The 10,699-nt window shown below is 53.8% G+C and overlaps 1 protein-coding gene across 4 annotated transcripts; it reads right to left on the bottom strand.

Moving 5' to 3' along the window:
- Positions 1-10,699, bottom strand: Znf205 (zinc finger protein 205). 4 transcript variants are annotated; one of them, XM_021632438.2, is made up of 7 exons: positions 10,572-10,699; positions 10,124-10,290; positions 9,899-10,035; positions 7,198-7,408; positions 6,906-6,997; positions 6,032-6,152; positions 1-4,957 (listed from the first exon to the last, which is right to left on the bottom strand). In XM_021632438.2, the coding sequence occupies exons 3-7, from the start codon at positions 9,953-9,955 to the stop codon at positions 3,927-3,929; spliced, it is 1,512 nt and encodes a 503-aa protein (XP_021488113.1). In that variant the 5' UTR covers positions 9,956-10,035; positions 10,124-10,290; positions 10,572-10,699; the 3' UTR covers positions 1-3,926. The 4 variants fall into 4 exon arrangements, with proteins under 4 accessions (XP_021488113.1, XP_060220037.1, XP_021488114.1 ...); XM_060364054.1 differs by having other exon boundaries at positions 10,392-10,689; XM_021632439.2 differs by lacking the exon at positions 10,124-10,290.

Genomic DNA, 10,699 nt, shown 5'->3' with positions numbered 1-10,699 from the left:
TAAAAGAGAAATCCATATTAAACTTTAATAATCAATAACGGAAAATGCTGCCTTTAATCCCAACATTTAGTAGGCAGAGGCAGGCAGATCTCTGTGAGTTCAAGGCCAGTCTGGTTTACATAGTGAGTTCCAGTACAGTCAGGACTATGTAGAGATACCCTGTCAATAATAATAATAATAATAATAATAATAATAATGAAAGAAAAAAGAAAGAGGAGGAGCCAGGTGGTGGCAGTGGTGCATACCTTTAATCCCAGCACCTGGAAGGCAGAGGCAGGTAGATCTCTGAGTCCAAGGTCAGTCTGTTCTACAGAGTGAATTCAAGAACAATCAAGGCTACACAGAGAAACCTTTTCTCGAAAAACATAAGTAAGTAAGTAAGTAAATAAATAAATGAAGGGAAAAGCCACCTTGGAATAAATATTTTTATAAATTTTATATATTTTATAAAAATATAATTTTTTTTTCCAAGACGGGGTTTCTCTGTATAGCCCTGGCAGTCCTAGAACTTGCTCTGTTGGATAGGCTGGCCTCAAACTCCGAGATCCGCCTGACTCTGCCTCCCTAGTGCTGGGATTAAAGGTGTGTGCTACCACTTCCTAGGAAATAAATGTATATTTCTATAATCAGCCGGTTTGTTTTTAACTATGTCACACTCTAATATAAATATACACATCCTGCATTAAAATGCACAAGCCGTGAGAAGACAAAATTTAAAATATATATGAATCAAAAATGTTTAACTGGGTCTAGTGGCACACAGCGGGAATCCCAGGGCGTGACAGGCAGGGGCTGGAGATCACTGAAGTTCTAGTTCAGCCTGGTCTGCGCGGTCCAAGCCAGCCAGGGCTACAGCCCTCAGAGCCCCAGCTAGGCGAGGCGGCTAGAGGGAGCCAGCGAACACAGACCGCGGGTCCTGGGCGGACCAAGCCTCATTTGTGAACAGTAGCCCGTAGCCTGAACCGCGCGGCTCAGTGTGGGAGGGGGAATAGCTCCGGCGGTGATCGGCTGGTGTTTCTGCGCCCACCTCCCTGGCAACCGACGGGGCTGGGCCTCCAGTGTGGAAAGCAGAGTCGGACTCCTGTTCCTAGCGCAGAGCTGTGTCCACGCCTCCACCTCCGCTGGACCGCTCTGCTCCCAAAAGCACACTAGCAAACCAGGCGCTCGGACATCAGGACCCTACTCAGGCTTCCCCTCCTTTCCCGGAACTCCATCATCCACCATCCATCATCCATCAGTTACCTTCACCCCAACATTCGAGGCACTTGGTCTCGTTTTTTTCCTTGTTAAATGTTTTGCAAAGGTGCCGCTTTCTTGCGAAGTACTCCTGTGCAATCCATCCCCGTGGGTGGCCGGCCACACACCCAAAATGCACCCAGCTCACAGCCTGAGGATCGGAAGTCAGACAATACCCACTGTGCCATCGAGTCAGCATGCTGGGTTCGCGTGAATTTTAACAAGTCTTTGCAAGCAGTCCCTGCCTCCAGTGAGAAGCCCTGAGAGCACACAGAGAAACGCCTCTGCTGGCTGAAGCCGGCACTCAGACAAGCTGGGGGTAGCAGTCTGGCTTCCTGGCCCCTTAGAAATAACCAGTCAGCCAGGTGTGGTAGAGCACATCGCATGCGTTCGTGGGGCAGAGGCAGGATGAGCAGTAGTTCGGGGTCAGCTTTGGCTACCCTGAGTTCCAGGCCAACTTCAGCTACCTGAGATCCTGTCTAAACGAAATAGCTCCTCTTCCGAGGCAGGATTTCTCTGTGTAGCCCTGGCTGTACTCTCTGTAGACCAGGCTGGCCTTGAACTCAAGGGTCCATTGCCTCAGCCTCCCAGGTGCTGGGATGAAAGGTGTGTGCTACCACCACTGGCTAAATAGAACATCTTTTTAAAAGAAGCTTTAACATTTTTAATTATGTGTGAGCTGTGTGGTAATTACGTGTGCAGGCGCCTGCAGAGTCCTGAAGGCAGCGGCAGACCCCTGCCTGGGGGTTGGGGAAGAGCAGCTTTTACTGCTGAGCCATCTCTCCAGCCCTAAATGACCATCTCAATCAGCCAGTCCTTCCGGCTAGCCCGTGCAGAGCCCTCCGAGGCCTGCCTCCGCCCCAGGCAGCACATCCACCTCCAGGGGCGCACATGGCCAGGCTTCAAGCCCTGCAGAAAGCTGAGCGTGTCTTACTCTTTTAAAATGGCCCTGAAGGGCTGGAGAGATGGCTCAGAGGTTAAGAACACTCTCTGTTCTTCCAAAGGTCCTGAGTTCAATTCCCAGTGACCACATGGTGGCTCATAACCATTTACAGTAAGATCTGGTGTGCAGGTAGAATGTTGTAAAAATAATAAATAAAATCTTTAAAAAAAATAAAATAAATAAAATAAATAAATAAAAATAAAATAAATAAAAATAAAATAAATAAATAAAATAAAATAAAATAAAATAAAATGCAGAACACATTTCTTAGACACGCATGGGAACAGAAGCCTTACAGGTTAGAGACCTGGCCATAGTGCCTTTAATAAAGGAGCAAATGGGGGCTGGAGAGATGGCTCAGTGGTTAAGAGCACTGTCTGCTCTTCCTAAAGGACCAGGGTTCAATTCTCAGGACCCACATGGCAGCTCACAACTGTCTGTAATGCCCATTCTAAGGGATCTGATACCTTCACACTAATGCACATAAAATAAAAGTTAAATAAATTAGAGGAAAAAAAGGCGGGAGGGAAGCAAATGAACCAGACAGGATGTACATGTCTACAATCTCTGGGAAGCAGAGGCAGGCAGATCTCTGTGAATTTGAGGCCAGCCTGGTCTACAAATCAAGTCTCTGTGTAGTCAAAGCTATAGAGAGAAATCATGTTTTGAACCCCCCTCCAAAAACAAACAAACAAAAAAGGAGCAAATGGGAATAAACGCTATAGAGGTTAAAAGCCAGAACTTTTGTTCAAAACCGAGCAGGAGGATACAGCACCTACAAACGGCGGATACGGAGGAGGCTGAGAAGCAACCGAGCTGGCCAGCTGCAGAACGCCTGAGAGGAGGCGGCGGCCCCTGGGCATGAGGAATTTTTCCCTGGCGGGGCTGAAAGGAGGTAGCCAGGAGGCAGGGGCCTGGGCAGTGCTTGGACAGACACCCCGCGTGCGAGTGCCCAGGAGGCCCTGTTCCCGGTTCCCACAGCAGGAGGCAGGAGAGGCCAGGGCTCAGCGTGTGCCAAGGGCCTGTGGGACATGACGGAGCTGAAGGGACCCCTGCCCGGCTGTCTTTCGGCTGGGAAACCTGAGTCAGAAGCCTTTGTGGACAGACTTCTGGCCCCGAGTTTGGGCTGGGTGGTTTACGCCTATGATCTCAGCACCCAGAGGTGGAAGCAAGGAGCACGGCTGCTTTCATGCTGCTCTTCGCTACACAAACAAAATAGAACAATAACAACAGGATGCGATGGCTCAGCAGGTAAAGACACCTACTGCCAACCAAGCTTGACACCGTGAGTTCCATGCCCGGGAGCCACGTGTAGAGGAGCAATCCACCAGTCGTCCCCTGATCTCAACCAGTGTGAGATGTGTGTGCCCCACACGCGTCCATCGATACCAACCACCACAAAAACTCGTCTTTGAAACAGGTCCTAACGTTCTGGAATAGGCCTGTGACACAGACTCTGATTCTCGGGCCAAATGGGGACTCGGTTACCCGGCCGGTGCTCAGGGATCAGCTCAGGCACCGGGCAGACAGAGCAAGAGCCACCGCTTGAAATCCAAGACCTTTAATCTGCAGCTGGAGCGCCCGCCTTCTCGCCCTGGCTCCTCCCACCTCACCACGAGCCACCTGGCGCCAGCACTGGGACCTCTCAGCTCCCGCCTTCACCCGGGTCCACCCCACTGGCTAAGACCCAGCGTCCTTCCGGGGCCCTAGAATGGGGGGGAGGGGCGAGTCCCAGCTCCCTCGGCATCTAGGTGGGCGCGAGTGGGGGCGCGCCGAGCGCCCCCGCCGCCGCCGCCCCCAGCACCAGCACGGCCAGGGCCTTGGGCCCGGAGGTGTGGATCTTCTCGTGGCGGTGCAGGTTGGAGCGGCGGCTGAAGCGCTTGCCGCAGAGCGGGCAGGGGTAGGGCCGCACGCCGCGGTGGGTGCGCTGGTGGGCCGTGAGGTGCGAGCTGTGGCCGAAGCGCTTGCCGCAGTCGGGGCAGGGGTAGGGCTTCTCGCCCGTGTGCGTGCGGGTGTGCGCGATGAGGTTGGAGCGCTGGCTGAAGCGCTTGCCGCAGTCGGGGCAGGGGTAGGGCTTGGCGCCCGTGTGCGTGCGCTGGTGCGTCCCCAGGGCGGAGCTCTGCGTGAAGCGCTTGCCGCAGAGCAGGCACTCGTGCGGCTTGGCGCCCGTGTGCGTGCCCTGGTGCGTGACCAGGTCCGAGCGGCGGGCGAAGCGCTTGGCGCAGCGGTCGCACGCGTAGGGCTTCTCGCCCGTGTGGATGCGCTGGTGCTGGATCAGCGTGGAGTGGTGGCTGAAGCTCTTGCGGCACGCCGGGCAGGTGTAGGGCCTCTCGCCCGTGTGGATGATCTGGTGCTGGAGGAGGTGCGAGCTGCGGCCGAAGCCCTTGCCGCAGTCCGTGCAGGTGTAGGGCTTCTCGCCGGTGTGTGTGCGCCGGTGCGCCACCAGATGCGAGCGCCAGCTGAAGCCCTTGCCGCACTGCTCGCACCGGTACGCCTTCCTGCCCACGTCGCCGCTCTCCGGGCCGGCCTTTGCCTCACCGGGCCTCTCGGGGCCGCTGTCGTCTGGGGCCTCAAGGGGATGTGGGTCGGATGGGGCGGCCTTCGGCGGCCCGCCTTCCCCGAGATCTCCAGCCAGCTTCGCACCCGGGCCACCAGTCACCGGCTGGCCACACTGCGGGTCTTGCCCCGCGGCCCACCTGGCCCTCGTCCGTAAGGGTTTCGCATCCTCTAAGGTGGCCGCAGACAGGGTTGGCACCCCCTTCCCCATTTCCACAGCTCCTGTAAAAAGACGGGCCACCAGCTGAAGACAGACTTCCGGAGGGCCCGCGGAGCCGGAAGGGGGAACCAGGGGCCCCTCAGGCAACAGCCACCCTCGAGCCGTGGAGAGGTCTGGAGAGCCCTGCATGCACCTCCACAGGGACCCCCCCCCCCCACACACACACTGCTTAGGCCCAGGGATTCCACCTTAACTAGCTAATTAAAGATAGCTACATAATGAATGGATGGATGGATGACAACGAAGAGCTGAAGACATCACCAAATTCTGTCAAGTCAGTTTGAAACTGAGGAGTCCAAAGTCTGGATTTAGAGGCAAGCCACCCGCTCCCCGGCTCCTAGAAGAGCAAGCTTGCCCTGTCGGTCCCAGGAAGCAGCTACAATCTGAGGACAGGGCAGAAGACATGGCTCGGCGGTGAAGAGCACTGTCTACTCTTCAAGAGGTCCCAAGTTCAATTCTGGGATCTGGTGCCCTCTTCTGGCATGCAGGTGACCTGCAGGTAGCGCACTCATGTAAAATAAATAAATAGTCAATCAATCCGAGGATAGCTGATGGCACATCCAACCAGGAAGCCTCCGGATGATCCCACATATCAGAAGCTGGGACTCTGAGAAGGACAACAACTCGTGCTAAATTATGCAGTAAAAGGAAAAAGAATTTCAAACCAGCACTGCACTACTGCAGCCACTGACCTACATGGCTGCTGCTGCTGCTGCTTTTCTAAAAATACTTTGAGACAAGGCCTGGAACTCTGCATGTAAACATCAGTCCTCGAGCTTACAGCTGGGGTTACGGTCTAAACAACTGCACACACTCCCGACGTTCAAACTCCATCTGGGCTGATCAAACAATTTAAAATGAACCCTTCCTCTCCTGCTTCTAGAACTCAACAGGCGCCTGGCTTGGGTTACTGTCCCAGGACAGATGCAGACATTTCCACCTGGGTGGAAGGTTGTGCAGAGCAGCGCTGTCCGGATAAAGGAGACAGGAAAGGGGAGAAGGAGGTGTGGGAGGCACTGCCAGGGCAGCCTTCAACACTCGGAGGCCACAGGAAGCCACTGCAGATGAGCGCTTACCCAGAGCCAGCCCGTTCTTTCCCTGCAGGACATCCCGGTAGAAGTTTTGCTGGGTGTGGTCCAGCCTTCCCCACTCCTCCCGGGAGAGATACAGAGCCACATCCTCAAAGGTCACCGGCATCTGAGACAATAGGAAAACAACAGCATTTAGGGTTTGCTGTGGATATGGCAAGAAGAAATGACAACTCCAAGGCGTGTGACAAGATCGGGCCTCCAGTGACGCCATCACTTGGATTTGGTGGTTGGAGCAAAGAGCCACCCAAAGATGGCCTTCTGTGGGCTGTGACGGTCAGGGGCAAGGCAGTGTTTTAGGGTACATAGACAAGCTCAGGCCCCCACGTAGTGTCCACCCTAAGCTCATCTCTCAGAGGATAAGTCAATGATAGACCAGTCTCTGCTCCCTCTTCTCCATCAGCTGTGCCAGGACTGCTGTGAGCCCCACGCCTGGGAAAGGGCTCTGCCAGCAGCACTTTAGCAAGTCACAGGCAGGAGGGAAGCAGCCTTCTGGAGTCACGTGCCGAGCCAATTACAGAAAAGAGCGAGTACCAGCCAGTATTCAGGGAGGCAGAGATAGGCGGATCTCTGGGAGTACAAGGCTAGCCTGGTCTACAAGTTGAGTCCAGGATAGCCAAGGCTACACAGGAAAACCTGGTCACAGGAAAGAAAAGAAAAGAAAAGAGAAGAGAAGAGAAGAGAAGAGAAAAGAAAAAAAGGAAGAAAGAAAGAGAGAAAGAAAAAGAAAGAAAGAAAGAAAGAAAGAAAGAAAGAGGGAGGGAGGAAGGAAAAAAAGAGAAGACTGAGGACCACGTGGGGACCAGGAAGAGTCCTGCCTTTGTCCTGGGGCAGGCTGGAGAGACCCTCAGGGGACACTCACCTGGGACCAGGCAGTGAGGAGTGCTGCAGCCATCTGTCGTTCTCTGGTCCTTCCCCCTCGGGAAAGTACAGGAATCCAGGGTGAGGGAAGAGCTGCAGGAAGACATGGTCCTCAGATAAGCCAGCGCCCTGCTGGGCCATGATGCTCTCCCCTCACTACTTCAAACCTCACCCCAGATTCAACCCAAGAAGCAGGTGTCCTTCTCCAAGGCTGCCAGGAGGCAGATAGAAATCTGGGGCCTCCCCCTCCTTTGGTAAAACCCTCAACTCTCCCCAGAACACACTTCTCCTACCTCCACCGGGCAGGAACAGGGCTTTGTCCTTAGAAGCAGGATTTGGGGGCGTCCAGCCCTGTGTTCCTGGAGCCTTGCCCTGTGCTGCACCCTCAGGGCTTGACTCTTCTGCCTCCGCCTTAACATGTGTTGACTCCGGAGAGGCTCCCAAGGGCACTCTGTCCTCCTGCCCAGACAGCACGTCTCCACAGCGTGGCCCATCACCTGGGACCTAGGAACCACAGCCCCTGTCAGCACTGGGCTGGAGGTCCAGCAGATACCCAGCAGTGAAATGCACGCTCCAACGTAAGGCTGGCCTCTCTCTCTCTATCCAGGGCTCACCCCAGCAAGGACAGGCAGTAGGAGATGGAAGATGTCAAACCCCACCACAGTGCCATGGACAAGGCACCCTGAAAACGGCTGCTCCCCCTCTCCACTCAAGCCTCATACTGCACACAGCACTGTAGACTTTTTTAAAAAATATATGAGAAAACTAAAACTAGGTTAAATGGCAATCCTCTTCCCCATCCTTGTCAGTCACGAATGTAACTTTATCTGAAGTCAGGTGTAGTGGCACACAGCCAAATCCCAGCATTTGAGAGGATCAAGGTCATCCCTAGCTACATAAGCAGTTGTAGGCTACAAAACAAACACAGAATGTGACCTTATTTGAAGAAAGGGTCTATTAGGAGGTAATTAAGTTTGTAATCTCGAAGTTAAATCACTGCAGTCAGGTGGTGGTGGCGTACACCTTGATCTCAAAGCTCAGGTGGATTTCTGTGAGGGGGAGGCCAGCCTGGTCTACATAACTAGTTGTAGATGGCCAAGGAGACACAGAAAAACCCTGTCTCAAAAACAAACAAACAAACAAACAAACAATGGAAGTTTAGAGTGGGCCCGACATCCGGTGATTCGGATTTATTAAAAATAGAAGGCACAGTCAGGTCTGGTAAAGCCAACTTGAGAAGTTGACACAGGATGTATAGCAAGTTCAAGACCTACCACGGCTAAAAAAAGTTCAAAGCCAGAGGAAAAAAAAATAGCAAATATGTTTCAAAAATAAAAGAAAAAGTCTGGGCTGGAGAGATGGCTCAGAGGTGAAGAGCACTGGTGTTCTTCCAAAGGTCCTGAGTTCAGTTCCCAGCAACCACATGGTGGTTCACAGCCATCTATAATGAGATCTGGGGCCCTCTTCTGGTGTGAAGGAATGCATACAGGTGGACCACTGTATACATAATAAAGAAAGAATAAAATAAACAGTCAAAGGAGCACTTGAGACTTAGCTCAGCAGCAGTGCTTGCTCAGGGTCCTGGACCTGACCCCTGGCACAACAGACAAGTACAGAGGCTGGAAAAAGTTGAGCATTTAGAGCACTTACGACTGTTGCAGAAGACCTGAATAAGGTTTCCAGCATCCGTGTTGAAGCTCTCAGAATGACCTGTAACCCCAGCTCCTGAGAATGGCATGCTTTCTCTGGACCATCTGTACTCACATCCAAACCCTCTGAGACACACACATATACATACAAATAAAAATGAGTGAAAAAGAAGAGAAGGAGGAAAAAGAGGAGGAGGCACAGAACACAGAGATGGAGACATGCACACATGGCTCTGGGCACAGTCAGGACCATGGGAAGGCTCCCGTCCTGAAAGCCTTCCACGGGAGGCGGGGTCTTCTAGGACTATGAGAGAATAAACCTAGGTGGTCTCCAGCCTCTTGAGAGTGGGAACTGACCAGGCAGCCAACACATCTGGAATAAAAGGAGCTTGAAATTAAGGAGCTCCAAAGCCTCCCTTGCACTGGGCATACCTGGATGCAACCGGCTGGCCCTGTGTGGGGCTCCGTGGCCTAGCCCAGCTGTGCTACCACCTGCACTGCTCACTGCAGAAAGAGTTGTGAGCAGCTAGTGGCTGAATGAGTGACAGCTGTCTGCTCCAGAAAGTTCTAGATTAAACAAAGGGCAACGCAAGCCACCACTGTTACTCCACCAGTGTGCAGCTGACAGAATCTGCTATCAGCAGGGAATGCGGGTGTAGGAGGTCGACAAGGTGTAGGTGGGAGGATCCCAATTCCTCCGCCTGGGTCTAGTAGCTCTGGGTGTTCTCCATACACGTACCACAATAACCATCAGTTCCAGGCTGGCAAACTGCTTACAGACAACTCACTCACTCAACGTCACCTTCAAGCCTACCAGTGACCGAGTGGGACAAGTGGGAATGATGCAACCTTACACACAGCACAGTTCCCACAGACCAGGGTAGTGGCCCAAGGTCACACACCAGGCCTGAGGCTGAGTCAGAATCATCTAGCTCCAAGCCCAGAGAGCTGGGCACCCAAAAGTGGCAATTTTATACACACACACACACACACACACACACACACACCCCTCATGGGCAGGCAGCCATTACAGGCAGAACTAGAACTCAGACCCAGAGAGGTAGGCCATGAGGAGGCATGGCCCAGGAGGAAGGGAGCAGAAGACCTCACTGCGTTCTCTGGGTGCTATGCCTCTTACTGGACAGAGCAAAAACAGTTACACTGTAGATCCCCGTTAGAAGCCATGTCCCATGATGCCACCTCCTCGCCGCACCCCTGCCCAGTGCCCTCATCTAGAAGCCCTTCCTCCAGCGACTCTCACTCTTCCTTTTGCCCAGACACCGGTTTTGAAAACCACCTCTGCTGCAGTTCAAGGCATTCCTCCCTAAGTTGGGCCTCACGATACCTCACGGGTTTTCTCCTTGCTCTCCGTAGCCGGGGTGCTTTTACTGTCTGCAGACATCTTCTATTTCAGAACTAGGAAGAAGAGCAAATGGTCTTCTCTTCCGCTAGTCAAGCCCCTTCCAGGTTTTAGCCAAGGACCTGGAAAAGAGGAAAGATATCACCATCTCGGGGACACCTCCGAAGCGCCCGCCATCCCCCATGCCTGAACACAGTGCAAATGACAGACCCTTCCGCGCTGGATAATAGTTTCTGGTTTCTTGGAAAGGAATGGTACTGTCCCCTTTGTCACTGAAGCAAGAGCCCCAAATCGCAGCGAAGCCAGCCCAGAGAAAGAAAGGGCTGAACGGGAATCGGGGTTTCTCGTCACGAGGCGCAGAAAGTTCTGCGGAGAGCCTGCAACAGAGGCGCCAGGGCGGTGATGCCCGCTGTGTGCCCCGGCCGGACACAGAGCTCCGCCTGAAATCGGCAGTCTTCTCAAAGCTGCAGCTTCCCACCTAGGTAGGGTCATCCTGGCCGTGGTCTGAGCGGGCCACGTCCTCAGCTTCCCAATCCTGGGTCCAGCCCCCTCATTCTCTGTGGCCAGCCCGAAGCCTTCCACCTTTGACCCTGTCCCCTTCGGCAAGCATGCTGCACAAGCCGATTTCCAGGGGCCTTCCCAAGCACCCCCTTCTCACCAAGGTGGGGGCAAAGGAGACACCGGGGGCGGAGGCCCCCTCCCGGGGGCGAACAGGGTCCCCACAGCCAGAGCTGCACCGGGAGGGAAGCCCGGCGGAGGCTGGGATTAAGGACAACAGGAAGTCCC

The sequence above is a fragment of the Meriones unguiculatus genome, chromosome 11, assembly GCF_030254825.1.
Source record: "Meriones unguiculatus strain TT.TT164.6M chromosome 11, Bangor_MerUng_6.1, whole genome shotgun sequence".
Taxonomy (NCBI): Eukaryota; Metazoa; Chordata; class Mammalia; order Rodentia; family Muridae; genus Meriones; species Meriones unguiculatus.
Note: the sequence above shows the minus strand (reverse complement) of the source record. Positions and strands in the feature narration are given on the sequence as shown.

Excerpts from the sequence above, each read along its gene's own strand:
- Znf205 (XM_021632438.2), bottom strand. The coding sequence starts at position 9,955 with ATGTCTGCAGACAGTAAAAGCACCCCGGCTACGGAGAGCAAGGAGAAA. Across the intron at positions 7,409-9,898 it reads GCAAGGAGAAAACCCGTGAG|GTCCCAGGTGATGGGCCACG; the intron begins GTATCGTGAGGC and ends TGTGGTTCCTAG. Across the intron at positions 4,958-6,031 it reads AAAGAACGGGCTGGCTCTGG|GAGCTGTGGAAATGGGGAAG; the intron begins GTAAGCGCTCAT and ends GTCTTTTTACAG.